The sequence below is a fragment of the Esox lucius genome, chromosome 25 (assembly GCF_011004845.1).
Source record: "Esox lucius isolate fEsoLuc1 chromosome 25, fEsoLuc1.pri, whole genome shotgun sequence".
In the NCBI taxonomy this organism is placed as follows: domain Eukaryota; kingdom Metazoa; phylum Chordata; class Actinopteri; order Esociformes; family Esocidae; genus Esox; species Esox lucius.
The window spans coordinates 8,581,687-8,599,162 of NC_047593.1; the positions used below are offsets into that span (position 1 = coordinate 8,581,687).

Genomic DNA, 17,476 nt, shown 5'->3' on the forward strand with positions numbered 1-17,476 from the left:
TATAAAGTTTGCTCTCTTCTGTTAGCCCTTTGTCAGTCATTATGTTTTTCTGCTAGGTTAATATCAGTCCCTCTACCAGTCTGGGTTTTTGCCTGCCTGCCTGCGCGTTTCTTGTAGTTTTCTTGTTTTCGTCCCGTTATTAAGAGTATTTATCTTCACACTTCGTGTCTGCACTTGGTTCCTGGAAAATTCAAAAAGTTACATCAGGAAGTTTTCATTAAATTTTTTATTATTCATTTGAGAAGGACATGGAAACGACAAATTACAACAAAGTATGTTGCTTATATTATTTACTTGGTATTAAGCTGTATTTTCTGAGAACAAAAAAAACAAACCCATTCAGAGTTTTCCTGACTAGTTCCCACCACAGCTCGGGTGGCGATGCTGCCACACTGACCCGAAAACGGGAAAAAAATTTAGATGCATCACTAAGTTGACTATGCTGAGTAGAAGAGACGGGGTTGCTAGATCCTATCAAATTTAGATACATTTTGACTCTGGGTGGATCTGGATCAATCAAGATTCCAAACCTATAGTAACTAAAGTTTGGGCACAAGGCAAAGCTATTAAGAATTCCCTCTGCATTGTGAGATTAATGATGTTAAGAAGAGGTGTCTATAAAAATGCTATTGAGTTTGGTTTTTGAACAGTGCAACCTGTATATAATTTAAAACTGTATAAAACAGTCTAGTGTTGATTGTGCAGGTATTCCATTTTATCCTGGATTTTGCTACACAGTTCCATTCATAGCAAATTTTGATAAAACCTTTGATACAATTGGTTTACAAATCTTAGTGATAATATTCCTAGTGATGAATATCAGAGAAAACAATAACATTAAGCAAGTGATTAACAATTTTGAAACAAGCGTTAATGTACACCAACAACTCCAGGCTTTTCGAGCTCCAAATGAAAATGAAAACTCTGTAGCTCCTTCAAAGGGATTGGTTGGCCTCTCTGCAGCTTATCTCTGATAATGTCCCTCTGTGGGTAATGCCTGGAGTCAAGTTAAGCAATGGCTGTCAAGTCATGTTATCATAGTGTGACTGGACCGGTAGACTGTATTTTTGGGGAAACGGGACCACGGTCAAGCAATAGGAAACATTGTAATGCTCAAAATTAAAACATATTTCAAGGACAGTATCATACTGTACATGATAGAAAAAGGGAGGATATCATGAATCGCAATAGAAATCAAAAAAACTATAAAATACTGGGAAAGATTTGCAGACGTTGCAGTGTCTAAGTTGAAAAAACAACTAATACCGTACCAGTGATCAATGGATGGCTAGAGAGGTTATTGTCCTTTTTCATCCCATTGGGAAAGATGGCACACGATGTCTGAAAGAAGGGAAAATCATTGATTGGGGAAGAAAAGTATAAGGCGGAGAGAGAATAAAGTTTGATGCAAGCCATTTGTTTAATTGTCAGGATTTTCTACCCGCTAAATAAAACCAAGATTAAAATGAAGTAATTTTATGTCAACTTAATTGTCGTCTTAATAGAGCCCCTTTCTTATTTGCACATAGTCTGACCTTGAACTTGAGTACAGAGAAAGCCAAAGCCCAGCAGTTATTCATTTGGGGTGGAGATAATTGAAATTAAGGTGTGTCTACAGATACACTTATCCTGACCATAACTTAATTTCCTCATAAATTCACGACCCTTGCACTAGTTAAAAGGAAAACAAAGGTTTAACAAAACATGATTTTTGCAAGGGGTGATACCATTCCCCATGCACTATAAATCATAGGTCAAGAAGAGATATCAATTTGTAAACTGTTGTAAATGATAACTCAAACTCTCTAACAAATGCAAAACAATGAACTGCAGTTACCTTTATGTAAAAGTGACTAGCAAGCACCCTTGCCAGCAAGCAAGTTTTGTTCTTTAGAAGTTGTGGGAACATGTTTTTGGTTTAATATGGGTTTAGTGTAGCAAAGCTGTATGTTATATAAATTGCAGTATTGAACATTTTGCTGGGAAATTGATTTTGGTCTGAGAACGTTTTAGTCTGGTTCAGGTTAGGGCTGTCACAACATCAACTTTTTGCTATTCTGTTATCATGGCCAAAAGAATACACAGTAACATTATTATCGCGGTATCAATAGAAAATGTTAAGAATAAAATGCTATCATTCAAATTAATCTTCAACTTTGTTTAACGTGTTTTATTTGTCTTTTATGGCAAATTAAATACATTCAAAATACAAGTGTATGGGGATGGAGAGAGTCTGTAACTTATTGATAAAAGAGGAACTGATAAAAGATCCACAAGGCCTAACACCGAGAGGAGTTTTTGGAAAAATACAAAAAATTTTCACCTAGTGAATAGGTTACGAAAAGGCGTTAATTCAAACGCTAGTGTATAAGTCCAGACGCGTAGTTTATGCACATGCATCATTTGCCTTGAAGGGACATGAATAAGGTATTGAAAAACCGAGAGTTTTTCTTTGAGTTTCGCCTAGTGAATACGATATCATCATGTGTATTATTAACATATTAATTTTGATTTAAAATATCACGTTTATTGTCAATACTGGGGATATTGAGGGGATATAGTCACGTTTAATGCTGATGGAAGAGAGAGGGTACAGCTTTTCCATTTGACAACAGACATTTTTCTGGCTTCTTTTAACCAACAGAAATTCTGTATTTTGTAACAGTGTTTTGTATGCACCCAAGATTGGAGGAAGTTGTTGCGAAACCCTCATTCAGCTGTTCCTTTAGAGATACTATGGACAGTTTCAGTTACAATTCCAAAATGTCTATTTAATGCTTGAAGAACATACAGCTCAGGAGAAAATCAAGAGACCACTGCACCTTATTCTTTCCTTTCGAAAAAAGTTGAAAAAGAAAGTTTTGAGTGAGGAACAGAAGCGTTCAATTTGCAGTGGTCCCTTAATTTGAAACCTTCTGTTCCTCACCTTCCTATTTTACTTTTTTGGAAAGGAAAGAAAAAGGTGCAGTAATAAAACTTTTGCAGAGCTGTATATTTTAGGATATATCCAGGTTTTTAAATGAGTTAAATTGAATTGCATAGCCTTAATTGGAACTCAAGACAGACAGGACACATGGAGAATATCCCAAGGCATCATGCAAATGTGTATTTTTTTTTATTGTTAAAACAGCATAAGTCTGTTGTTTTTCATTAATGCTCTTTACTTCTTTATGTCTGTTTAGCAAAAGGAAATAATGTTTAATTATAGGATGAGTAATAATTTGGGACATGTGATTCATTGTGGAACATAAAGAAAATGTAACAGTTTAAAATTGGGGTGTGTTCATAAATTACATTCTGCTGCATATCTGGTTGGTTGCAATACTTTTTTGAAATTTGAACCAAACAAAAAAGACTGTGCAACAAAAATAATAGTTGGACGCCTATAGGTATTTGTTTGGTTTGTTCACTTTCATTTGATTGTTATACTAAATTGTAAACTTTAGAATATGTCTGCGACCCTGGTTTCCTGGAGAAGAGATCAAGGTACAGTACAATACCTGAGGAGCGTGCGCTCTGTGTGCACGACAAAACTCATGCACACATTTCATGGTTTGACCCAACCTTGAAGAGAAAAAAAGAGTAAAGTCCATTTTTTTCCCCAAGTTCGCTCTCTGCCGCAACTCGAGCATAGGCCTATCGGGATTTTTGTCATACCTCATTCCCTCCTTCAGGAAACCGGGGTTATGGACATCTTTACATATCCCTTTCAGTTGGTCACTTTGATATGACAAACATAGGAATATGCAAATACCCTATTCCAGAGAGGTGTACTACTGAACATTGGAGGCTTAAGGCTGTGGCATGTAGTGACACAACGTAGCGCTGGAAGACCGTGCGACCACTTGGTGCTCATCTTACATCTGATCGATACTTCACCATGCCGTGTTTTGTTGACCACCCATGCAGGTTAGCGTTTCATCTTGATGAATCGCTAGTCCCAATAGATGCCAGCTCTGAGCCAATCAGAAAAAGTATAAGAAATCGCCAGTAAAGGTCAACCACAGTAAGAGGGTATTTCCTGTGATTACTAAACTGTCGTGCAGTAGTCCCTGCTGAGAAGTAGTAGTCAGTGTGAATTTGAAGGTCTCATAGACTTTCAATTGGAGTAGTGGAAAACGCAAGCCGTTTTGCAAGCGGCGCGTGCGTGGTGCTTGATCCGGCCAGTCTACTGTGCCTTAAGCCTACCCAAAAGAAGACAGCGGGGGTCCTTAAATCAAAATCCAAGCCCAGGTTTGAAAAATAACCCTAAGTTAAAATCCCTGCAGTTCACTAAAATCTACACCAGATGTCATACTAAGACCAAAATCCAAAAACTTTCTTCATCATACTCGGATGCACTACATGCAGTCTCACAAGTGCTGTAAACACAGAAACTTAAAACATACCCATTTCACCTAATACACAGATCCCTGGACCAGGGAGGAAGCTAGTTTTCCATCCATGATAGTATCACAATAACCAAAATAAAAGATATGTTTATATATATATTTATTAAGTGTATTCATGTTTAATACTATTAAGAGAGACATTTTAATACAAATTAATTGAAAACCTGATTGATTTGTTACTACAGTGTAGCCTAAAAGGTAAGTGAAAAGTAGGCATTGGTCTGAAACCGAAACTGTAAGGAAATTCACAGCACAAGTTAACGGAAAATGCAGAAGCGGATCAAAAAAGCTGTCTGCATCTGACAAACAGTACTGTAATGTCACTTTCTTTAGGGAAGCAAGACATATTAAAGAAGGAAATCTTGTCAAGTGATTGCTTGCCCAGCATCTGGCAATGTCACCTGACTCTGTACACTTCAACCATGAGAAGAGTTCTTACAAGACTTGACCTTGTAGCTTGTGATTGCTGGAAGAAAAAAAAAAAACATGCTTGCAATCTGCTCTGCTCCTGTTGCATCTATTTTTTGGGGGAGAAAAGCAACTAGGTAAAAATTTTCACGACTTCCTTTCACAGTTGAAGCGTTAATTTTGATTACATTTTTAGACGGCTTATTCGAAGCATGAATGTTTTATCACCATCTGTATTGCAAATCCTAATTCAAATAGAACTTTAAGCAACATTTATTAGACAGAGGTCATTAATTGTTCATTGATTACACAGCAATTGACAAAATCATACCAGGTTTGCAAAACCTACTCAAAGAGCTAACAGGAACTGTAGTCTTGTGGTACCAGACCCAGCCACAGGTATCATGTCAATTCCAACAAGAGACTAAGCGGCTCACTTTATCAACACTGATGTCTTGAAAGCATAAAAATAAATCATGGTAGTTTTTAATTTTCAACAACATTTTGCATTAAATATTTAGCAGAAAAAAAATCAGGGGCCAATCAAAAGGTTTAAAAAAAGTATTATTCTCCTGTGGAGAGCATGGACAGCAAAGAAATTATGATTACAATAACCATACCCTCCTCTGACGACAGTGCCACGTTCAGTTTTATTATAACATCATAACTGGATCAGCATCCATGCAGGAGGCTGATTAGACAGGCTGCCAAGAGGACAATGGCAACTGTGTACGACTGGTTCACTGACTGGTCAAACTGTTCAAAATGGGAAAACAGGCCTCCCTCGAATCCCGTTTGATGCATGCCCGAAAAACAATAGATATCAAACGTGGTCCTTTTTTATCCAAAATGCAAATATCACACAAAGATATGTTGACCAGATTCAATAGGTTTGCTATTTATTCCACTTGTACATACATTACTCTTAATCCCTTTACATTTTCTGTAAATGTTCCACTGCCACATTTAGAATTGACTTATGTAATGCATTTGCATTGCTTGCACATCTGTACATTCCACTTGTACATATATATACATTTTCTGCCCTCATCTATTTGCACTTCTGGTTAGACGCAAACTGCATTACCTTGTACTGTACTTGTAATTATTCAATGACAAAGTTTAATCTAATCTACAGAGCGTGAACCGTTTTGTAAAAATGGATGGTCAGATAGTACCAAATGTTAGTGTGAAAAGTTGTTGGAGACATATCCCAACACACCCACAGCAGTAATTCTGTCCTTACTTACCCGAAATGCCCATGGAAACCATAATAAATTGTTAACTGTTAACCCTTTCTCCGAAAGGTGCCTCAAGGAGACATACACAAAAACACAAACTTCTGAAATCATACAACACACCTTGTATAGGTGTGAAATACAGCTCAGTTAAGACCCCAACTTTATTATTAATACACTGAAATTGTGTAATGTAGCCTATTAAGGGCACTTAAAAAAAAACTAACATATTTAGCAGTTGAATGAAAGAATATTTCACATTCAAGTAGTACTACATCTCTTCTTGATCATTGAATACAACCTTAAAGTATTGCAGACTGCTAACCTTCCTTGAACAATAAAGAGATCCACAGTTTTGCACAATTTAAATACACACACAGTGGAGAGAACAATTATTTGATTTTGCAGGTTTTCCCACTTACAAAGCATGTAGAGGTCTGTATAGGTACTCTTCAACTGTGAGTGACGGAATCTAAAACAAAAATCCAGAATATCACATTGTATGATTTTTAAGTAATTAATTAGCATTTTATTGCATGACATAAGTATCTGATACATCAGAAAAGCAAAACTTAATATTTGGTACAGAAACCTTTGTTTGCAATTACAGAGATCATACGTTTCCTGTAGTTTTTGACCAGGTTTGCGCACACTGCTGCAGGGATTTTGGCCCACTCCTCCATACAGACCTTCTCCAGATCCTTCAGGTTTCGGGGCTGTCGCTGGGCAATACAGACTTTCAGCTCCCTCCAAAGATTTTCTATTGGGTTAAGGTCTGGAGACTGGCTAGGCCACTCCAGGACCTTGAGATGCTTCTTACGGAGCCACTCCTTAGTTGCCCTGGCTGTGTGTTTCGTGTTGTTGTCATGCTGGAAGACCCAGCCACGACCCATCTTCAATGCTCTTACTGAGGGAAGGAGGTTGTTGGCCAAGATCTAGCGATGCATGGCCCCATCCATCCTCCCCTCAATACGGTGCAGTCGTCCTGTCCCCTTTGCAGAAAAGCATCCCCAAAGAATGATGTTTCCACCTCCATGCTTCACGGTTGGGATGGTGTTCTTGGGGTTGTACTCATCCTTCTTCTTTCTCCAAACATGGCAAGAGGAGTTTAGACCAAAAAGCTCTATTTTTGTCTCATCAGACCACATGACCTTCTCCCATTTCTCCTCTGGATCATCCAGATGGTCATTGACAAACTTCAGACAGGCCAGGACATGCGCTGGCTTGAGCAGGGGGACCTTGTGTGTGCTGCAGGATTTTAATCCATGACAGCGTAGTGTGTTACTAATGGTTTTCTTTGAGACTGTGGTCCCAGCTCTCTTCAGGTCATTGACCAGGTCCTGCCATGTAGTTCTGATCATTGATGCCCCACAAGGTGAGATCTTGCATGGAGCCCCAGACCGAGGGAGATTGACCGTCATCTTGAACTTCTTCCATTTTCTAATAATTGCACCAACAGTTGTCGCCTTCTCACCAAGCTGCTTGCCTATTGTCCTGTAGCCCATCCCAGCCTTGTGCAGGTCTACAATTTTATCCCTGATGTCCTTACACAGCTCTCTGATCTTGGCCATTGTGGAAAGGTTGGAGTCTGTTTGATTGAGTGTGTGGACAGGTGTCTTTTATACAGGTAACAAGTTCAAACAGGTGCAGTTAATACAGGTAATGAGTGGAGAACTTAAAGAAAAACTAACAGGCCTGTGAGAGCCGGAATTCTTATTGGTTGGTAGGTGATCAAATACTTATGTCATGCAATAAAATGCAAATTAATTATTTAAAAATCATACAATGTGATTTTCTGGATTTTTGATTCCGTCACTCACAGTTGAAGAGTACCTATGATAAAAATTACAGACCTCTACATGCTTTGTAAGTAGGAAAACCTGCAAAATTGGCAGTGCATCAAATACGTGTTCTCCCCACTGTACACCAACTTCTGTTAATGTCCCAGTGCAGTCAAAAACAATTAACAATGTTCATGACATTTAACATACAGCAGTGTACAGCATGGTCTTAATAAAATGTATTTATTATGATTTTCTAATAACTTTTTTTTTGTGCCAGAATTGTTTGCAGGGAGCCTTCAGCAGATTTTGGTTATACGGTCCTTATAGCTAACGTTCAACTAGGATGGGTTTGTTCATCATACCGGTTTCCAAATGGAATAAGACAGCACATTAAACTGGACCGGCAGCGTCTGTTCACCAGCCCACCCGTGGTGATTCAAAATCAGAAAGCTACTGAACTCTGCTGGTGGTGCCGAGGGCGATGCACAGACTCTGGTGGAAGGCTGGTACCCTCTCCCTCTGCACAGGCCAGCTGACGACGCAGCGCTGACGCAACATGTCCCTGCGCAGGCGCAGGTGACGGAATAGCCTGTAGTCGTGCACATCCTCCAAGAACACCAGCACCACAGCGTCCCGGCTGTCCTCAATAACCTGGTGCCGGGCTTGATGGGCCGTGAAACTGTGAGGAAGGAGAAGGAGAAGGAGGGAATTGGAGAGGAAGTGGAAAGAAGGAGGTGATGGGAAAGGAGGGTGAATGGGAGAGAATGAGGCATTTGTCAGAAATGGTAGGCAAAAGAGTCCAAAAGTACAACCCCATTCCCCAAAAAGTTGAGGGAGCTGTGTAAAATGTAAATAAAAACAGAATGCAATGATGTGCAAATCACTGAATCCCTATATTGAATAGACAATATAGGAAAATAGTACAAAAACAACATGTAAAATGTTGAAACAGAGAAATGTTATTGTTTTTGGAAAATACATGGCCATTTTGCGCCAAATGTTTTCAATGCGTGACAGGTCTGGACTGCAGGCAGGGCAGTTTACTACAGAGTCATACTGTTGTAATATGTGCAGAATGTGGTGTGAAATAAGCAAGGCCTTCCCTGGAAAATACATTGTCTGGATGGCAGCACACTGTATGTTGCTCCAAAACCTGTATATATTGCTTCACAGATGTGCAAATCACCCTTGCCATGTGCACTAATGCACCCCCATACCATCACGGACACTGGCTTTTGAAATGTGCATTGATAACAAGCCAGATGGCTTATCCCTCTCCTCTTTAGCCCGGAGGATGTGGTGTCCATGATTCCCAAAAATAATCTCACATTTTGTTTTGGCAGAACATTTTCCACTTCAGTCCATCTAAAATGAGCTCAGGCCCAGAAAAGGCACCAGTGTTTCTGGATGTTGTTTACGTATGGTTTCTTCGTTGCATGGTCTTCACAGACAGTGGTTCGCGGAAGTGTTCCATGCTGTGATTTCCACTACAGAATCGTGAGGTGGAATGCAATGCTGCCTGAGGGCCCAAAGATCATGGCCATCAAATATTGACCTTTCTCTGGATTCTCTAAATGTACCGTAGATGATGAGATCCCCAAACTCTTTGCAAGTTCACATTGAGAAACATTTTTCTTAAATTATTATTCTGTAAATTGAGTGGTGAACCCCTCCCCATCCTCACATCTGACAGACCCATCCTCTCTGGAATGATCTTTTAATACCCATTCATGTTACTGACCTGTTGCCAATTGACATCATTAGTTTTGTGATATTACACCAGGTTTCGTTTTTTAGCACTACACAACTTTTCCAGTCTTTTGTTGCCTCCGTCCCAACTTTTTTGAAACGTGTTGCTGGCATCAAATTCAAAGAGGGTATACATTTTTCAAGAAACCAAAAAATGTCTCAGTTTCAACATTTGATATGTTGTCTTTGTACTATTTTCTATTGGCTTAAATGATTTGCACATCTTTGCATGCTGTTTTTATTTCAATTTTTTTACAGCGTCCCAAAGCTTTTGTAAACAGGGTTTTAAAATAGGAATTACATTTTGGAATTGAATTAAAGTATGTAACTGACAATGTAATTCAGAAACATGTAAAATTAATAACATGACAGAATTAAGGGGCTGAAATAACATCACATAATCAGTCACATCACAGCAATCACAACAATACAATGCCCTCTCCCTCATTTGGAGCACCTGTTCATTATGGTTATTACCCTCATGAGTGTTCCTTATCACTGTCCCTATTTAGGTTCCTCCTTCCCTAGTGTGTCTTCTAGGTCGTTGTTTGGATTCTGTTACTTTTGCTGTTTTGTTTTCCTGTTATGATTTAAAAGTTGTCTTTTCTTTTCTTTAGGTTCTGCCTCAGCGTACAATATTACAATTAGTTGTATTTGCATGCATTTCACACATTTTGGAATGATTTTATTTATTATTGAACTGAAATACTAGTGCTGAGATGAAAAAATCCTGACAGTTGTCTATGTCAAAAAAAAAAAAGTTTCGTATCTTCATTCAGGAGTGGTTACTCTCACTCACCCACTTCAAACAGTACTACTTCCCCTGTGAGAGTGAAACTTCTTCAGTGGAATTTTAAACAGAATATATTATTTATAATATTATAACACCATGGGTATGGCCTCAAAAGTCAAAGCCTAGGTTAGGCTAAAGCACAGGTGCCAAGACCAGACTGGGCACATTTGCCATTTACACAATTGTGAAAATGTTATGGAAGTAAACCTAGCTACATTAGCGTCATTATTATTATTATAAATATAACATGTTGATTTTACTTACTGTCTACAAAAGGGGTCATTAAGAAGTTTTTCAGTGACCACAAGTATGATTTTCCTGGACTTCTTCATGTTCTCTGCAATAGAGTCCAGATGTGCGTTACCGGGTACTGCATCTCTCTCCTGCAGATAAAATGAATATCCCTGATTGTCCTCCAGGGGGAGCAAACTCCTTTCCACCCAGTTAGTATCATCTGCAGCATGAACGACGTAAGCGTCGTACTCGAATGCTCTTCCTTCTCTGGAATTGGTGTCGCTGAATCCTAGAGTACGGTTTATCAGTACGTTCCAGTAGAACTGGATCCTCCATCCGTGGAAGCGCACCAGGAATGAAGTGACCATTAGGATGAGGACCGCTGTGGTGGTCAGCACATAGAGAGCTTGGAATGGTGTCATGTCCTGGCAGGAGAGTGGGTCAAACTCCAGAACTGAGTGGTTATAGTAGGACAGTGGCGTATTGCATATGTACTCATCCCTGAGTCCCGGTACACTGGCATTGGTTCTGTTAAGCCATGTTGCGAACCACAGAATGCTGTCACAAGTGCAGTCGAACGGGTTCGTATTCATGACCAGCTGGCTGAGGTTGGCCAGAACAGCCCCAAACACCTCCTTCCTCACCGATGTGATCTCATTCTTCTGGAGCCGAAGCACACGGAGTGAGCTCAAGTGGTCGAAGACTGAGTCCTTGAAGTGTTTAAGGACATTCCCGCTGAGACTGAGCTCTTGAAGGTTTGGCAGTCCACGAAGGGCTTCCAAGGGGATCTCATCCAGACCATTGGAGTCCATCTCCAGGGCGACTAGGTTGCAGAGCCCCTTAAGAAACATTACCGGCCCCCTTGGGTTGAAACTTGTCCAAGCCTGAGCCAAATTGTTGTGCTGTAGCTTCAGCACTTTTAGATTCTCCAGTCCATCGAAAATGCCTCTGCTGATTTTGGCAATGTTGTTGTTGCTGAGGTCCAGGATGCTGAGGTTGGACAGAGGCTTGAATGGAGAGGGCTCCAAATCCAGGCTGCCTATCAGAACTTTCCCCATCAGCAGAGTTATGAGAGTGGGCACGTAAGCAAAGGATGTGGGGCTGAGGGTGATTTTTTGGTTGTTGTTGGAAAGGTAGATTTCTTGCAGCTTGCCCAAACCCTGGAATTCTTTCCCCGTCAGGGTCTGAGAAATGGAGTTGAAGCCCAGTCGAAGAATTGTGAGGTTGCCCAAGCTGTAGAAGGCACCTGGGTCTAGACTGGAGATCTTTGTGTCGGAGAGGTTTAGTGTCTGAAGCGGGGAAGCTGCCAGTGACACAAAGGTCTGGTTGGTGATGCGTTTTAGGGCGATGCATTTGGCTGAGCCCAGGTGGAGTTGGCGGAGACTTATCAAACCTGCAAAGGTGTGGGTTGAGATGTCTCGAAAGGCTGTATACTGCATGATCAGGATCTCCAGCGCTCGTAATGGCTGGAAGGAAAAGTCGTCAATAATTGGGTTAGAGGACGTCTTCAATAGCGCGTTTTTCAGGTTCAGGCGTGTCAGATTCCCTAGTCCCTTGAAAGTGTTACTTGTCAGGCGCTTGAGGTTGTTCTGTTCTAGAGAAAGAACTTCCAAAACAGGCAGCCACTGAAAAGAGCCATTGTCGATCTTAGTCATGCCATTGTGGGAAAGATCCAGTGAAATTAGTTGGGTCTTCACCAGGCCTTTGAAGGTTGTTTTGGCAAGCGTGACTAATCCTGTGTACCGGAGGGAAATATTGCGGATTGCTGTCCCAGAGAGCTCTGTGCAGAGTTTAGATGTGAGCGCAGTGCTAAGTTTGTTCCCATCCATGACTAGCTCATGTATGCCAGCAATGGGCTTCAGGCAACCAGACTTAAACTGCAATAAGAAAAGAGATGGATTAGAAGCTGCAAATGCTGTGTGGCTTTCCTATGTGTAGAATGTTTCATTATTAATAAACTTTACACTTTGGTTTCAATTGAAAGTGTTGGGTCAAAATTCCCTAGATGTTGATTTGGAAGCTTTTTGTACAATCCCTAGAGAAGAAAATAAGGGAAAATTGAAGTGATCTAGACAACAATTTCAAAACATGCGGGAAAATTTGAGTAAAAGGAAAACATGGTCTGACATTGAATGGTTCTCAGTTTCAATAGCCAGAAGACAAAAAAACTGTACAATTTCAGTTCCTATTTCACAGAATGTTGCATACCGTTATATGGGTTTTTTGATAAGACAGGTTGAGTACTCGTAGGGAAGATGAATTTGTTAAAAAATTGAAGTCGTTCAGTTCAATGGTTGATATGGCATTGCTCGACAAGATGAGAGTCTCCAGACTTGAAAGTTGAGGTTGGATGCCCAACTTGGCTGTCTTCAGGTCATTATTAGACAAATCCAGCAGTGTCACACTCTGTTCAAAAATGAGAAAAGAATAAGATATTCCAACAGAACATAAGAAATCATGAGCCAAAGGCTTTCAGTCATATTACATTATATTCTATTTCTGTGGTTTAGGCTTTAAAGACTCAGAAGGAGAATTTAAACACCCAGCATCTCAGATCATTCTTTAATCAGATCCAAAGGTATACCTTGGTTTGATTAAATATAATTTGGTCTTGGACAAATCAAGCTAATTGACTGCACACAAATGGTCCCATTTCAGTTGATAGGATTCAGACAATATTCATGGGGAAGGGAACAGCAACAGCAATACATAGCACAAAATTGGCCCGTGAGTAACTCGTCTTGTAGATGAATGTAAAATCCCCAGGAATTACGCAATTGCACATATCAGGACTTGACATTAATGGATGTAAAAGGACTAATATGATTTCAGCCATAACTGTCCTCCCAACACAACTGAACTGTACTCAGTTAAACCGTTGCGTGCAAAAGCCAGTCAAGCTCCCCGTTTCCCTCCAAAAAATAAAAATAATAATACAGAAACTACAGCACATTGAAAGAGCATGGTAATAGCTGTGGTTTAGTAGTTGTTTCTGTTTTTCAGGGAGGGGGTGTATCCATTGTAAAATACAGGGCCCTGGTGAAACAAAACCCTGATCTACTATTTTAATGATTCAGAGGTATACTGTACACACAATGATCCCAATTGTAGTAGGTTACGTGTAATAACAACATGGTAGATTTCTATGCTAGTGAGTCACACCAAAGATTGGAAGGGAGGAAAGACTGGAAAGACAAGACTCAGCTTTCAGCAGACACCCTAGATACCCAGATAAGGCCTACCTTACAGTTGCTTCAGGTTTTATTTTGTGTACATGTGTACAAGTCTTACGGCACAGAGTTAATGCTGGTAAGTAGTGACTTTGAATGTATCATTTCACCTCTATTCTGTCCCACTGCTATCACTGCTCAATTTTAGCCTTTGATTTGGCTCAGTTTATTCAGGTAAAGTACCTATTCGGTGTCTGTCTATATTTTTCCATCAGTGTGCACTTTGCACTGTAAACATTATACGAAAAGTCAGGCCCAGCTGCATGATGAAATTACTGAGGGGGCATTTTGCACAAGTGAGGGGCATATCTAATCACTGGCATAGCATGGTGACACCAGGCCAGGGTGCAAGCTGTCCTTACAATGCACGCCCCCGACATATAAAACTAAGAACTGTGGCGCCAGGCCTGCTAAAAGTAATCAGAGTTCAATAAAGCTGCCAATTCTTGCAGCCCCCCCCTGTAGTCTCAGCAAGGCCTAGGTTTGTGAAACTAAAAGTAAAGCTTTACTCGAAGCGGCGCTGTAGTAGCGCCCCTCCCATTCATTTCCAATGACAATACAGCGTTGATATGCAGTCCGGGCAGTGTGAAGCTCAAACGTACGATCCAGGCTTGGGAAGCATGCAGTACATCATGATTATGCAAATCACCTCCTGTGAACGCTCGGCGATAACCAGTGTCCGGGGTCGCTGTCGGAGTCTTGCTGGAATGCCTCCCGATACAACGGGCTGTGAAACCAACTGTGTATCCCAAATATCCTCCACCACTTCCAGTCAAATGAATATTCCATCCCAAGTTAAGGGCACTCCAATAAAGTTCATAGGGACAGAGTTTTAGGGGATAAATGGGAATACATGGAAAACACTGGAGCATGACATGGACAGCTGCCCGGGTGACTGGCTGGTTACTGTGGGGCGTTCACAGCAGGGGATTTGCAGGATTATGACCTATGACGAAAAAATTTATACTCGCCGTCGTCAAGTTTAAATGTGCCATACGTTTCGACTTTGTATTTGTCTGCTATTCACTCAACATGTGCGTGGATTTTGACAGAGAATGCAAGAGATTCCAAGTGCTTTAAGGGTGTATGATAAATGCACTGTAGTTACAGAGGTCAGACAATAGTACCACATAGAACACTCCAACATCTGATGAATGAAATGTAAAAGACAAACAATCTGGTCCACTTTCAGAACATACTTTCAAAAGGGGAAATTGCTAATGTCAGTATTGCCAATGCGTAATATTATTATGTGGTTAGAGAAATTGGATGCGCTCGCTGTCAATTCCAACAGCATATTACGATGACTCAAAGTTGGAACCTGCACAAAATGTGGGGTAACTTTATATTGCGGGGGAGAACATGAAACCCTCAGACAGTCAATGACCTACGTTCTGCTTTCAAAGAAAATGTCTCTCCGACTTTGAGAAAGTGAGGGTGGCAAAATGTAAGACCATTCAAATCTTAAGAAGTAATTGTACTGAGCGATGTTTCAGGGAAGTGCAGGTTTGTTGTCCAGGATGAAGTTGGGCAGTATTGAAGGATGGGCAGTATTGAATGTCAATATTATATTTTCATTCAAAAACGTGTAGGCATTCCATAAATAGTGTTCATTAGCTACAAACATGTGGATCCAAAGTGTGCACCAGCTCCAGCTAAATAATGTTGCCATTGAACAACAAATATTCAAAGTGGTTTACTTATTTATCAAATATTATGTGAATCCTATTAATTAAAATAGAAAAAGTCGGTGCAATCAATTAAACTTTTATGAATAACCATTTTCGTTTTTAAATCTCCATAAGTTTTCTGCAGTAGGCTAATAATGTAATGACTGTGTTTCAAAATGTCACCTTAAGCCGCCTGAGATGCAAATTAGCTTATGGAAATTGGGATCAGGAGAAAAGCGGCAAAAGCTGGTGGCCCGCTGGCTGTACGCCATTATAGCCACCGGCGGCCCGCCGGCAATTGCTCACTGGGCACTTACAGATCAAATCAAATTTGAACAATGTTTCTACTTACAGCAACTCTTCCAAAACAATTTAGTAAGTGGTATGGTGAATGTCGGGAAATAAAATGTACCTTAACCACTGATGGTAATCCCCGTCATCCGCCATTACCAACACATCCATAACACCTATCATCGTCATTATCTAATACATAACTGCACGACCGTCAAGATTGTCCTCGCAACACCGGCGTACCTGTAGAGCAGCGAAGGACTCCCCATGGAGCTTCAGCCTGTTTCCAGCCAGGTTAAGCTCCGTCAGATTGAGGCAGTGGCTAAAGTCCTTCTCCATCAACTGATGCACCTGGTTGTGCTGCACGTTAAGCGTCCTTAGCAAGGGTAAGGTTTGGCACAGGCTCTCCTCCAGTTTTTTTAAGTTGTTGAAGCCCAGGTCCAGGCGCACGAGCCCTGGGTAAGGGGCCAGTGACACGGAGCTTAACGCCCCGAGTCTATTATGGGAGACATCAAGACCGGTAATATTACCGGGGAGGTCGGGGGGGATCTCTTCGAGTTTGAGGTGTCTGCAGTCGGCTACGTCTCTTCGTATCCGGCAGGCATTTTTCTGAAACTTCGGAGAGGCGTTGCATAGGCTAGGGCCGAAGATGAGGTCACCAAGGTTGAGAGCCAATAGGACGGTTATTAAAGCCGGCCAATTCATTGCTTTAGTGAATCGTGACTGCTTTGGTTAAGAACTGCAAAAGAAAAGAATTCCGATAATCTTAGTGATTTGGCAGGGCATATTTTTAATTGTTTTGGCATGTCTTTTATATGGTAATAGATCAAGAGTCATAAGGGAGGCTATATTTGCTGTTCCCAGAGGCACGGTCAGATCAGTCATCTTTGCACTTAGGATAATTAGAATACGAACGTTTTCTTTATTACAACAGTTCACGAATAATAAAAAAAGTTTATAAAATGTGTGTAAAATAAGTTACAGAACGCAAGTCATAGCCCCAGAACGCATTTGGATTTACACATAGCAAAGAAATGTCCACAACATACCTTGTCATTATCGAGATGAAGCGTTGCTCCTCAGACATTATGTACATAAAAGCATTTGGGTTAGCCTATATAGAATTTAAACTACGGTAAATACACAAAAAGCAAGTATTACTATAAGCTAGAGCTGCTTAATTGTTTGTCTCTTTGGAGGAAGGCGGTGCGACGTAACGTCTACTGCAAGCAGTCTAACCGTTTCTCAGAGCGGGCAGAGATCTCGAATGTCTGACAACGCGAGATCATATGGTACGTACGCTGCGAAAGTTTCAGGAAGAATTAAAGGATCCAGATCTCCTTAAAGACATGGCATTTCGCCCTGCTGTCACATTAATGGTTGTGGTTTATACTGCCTAATGCGCTTCGAGGCGGGCTCGACGGCTTCATTCAGGTTTATGTTCGAGTTTTACCAAAGGCCATCTCGGTGGACAAGTATCGATGGTTTTGAGTTACTTGGATATTAACAAATATATGTATATAAAGTTTACTCAACGTAGATTCTTATTTACTGAGTATGCGGTTTTATTTACTTGTGCAGATTATTGGTTATGCTCCGGTTTAGCAGTCCTTGCTCACATTTCTGTAACATTAACCTATTTAGCATACTATTGTTAATCCATCGGTTTGATATTTTTTCAGAATCTA

At 40.5% G+C, this 17,476-nt stretch overlaps 1 protein-coding gene across 1 annotated transcript; it reads right to left on the reverse strand.

Annotated features, from left to right (window-relative positions):
* Window positions 1–8,188: 8,188 nt before the first annotated feature.
* tlr3 (toll-like receptor 3) lies at window positions 8,189–17,031 on the reverse strand. Its single transcript, XM_010891602.5, has 5 exons — window positions 16,838–17,031; window positions 16,032–16,527; window positions 12,806–13,003; window positions 10,628–12,474; window positions 8,189–8,500 (listed from the first exon to the last, which is right to left on the reverse strand). Exons 2-5 carry the CDS (start codon window positions 16,491–16,493, stop codon window positions 8,272–8,274), a joined length of 2,736 nt encoding a protein of 911 aa, XP_010889904.1. The 5' UTR covers window positions 16,494–16,527; window positions 16,838–17,031; the 3' UTR covers window positions 8,189–8,271.
* Between the last annotated feature and the right edge of the window lie 445 nt (window positions 17,032–17,476).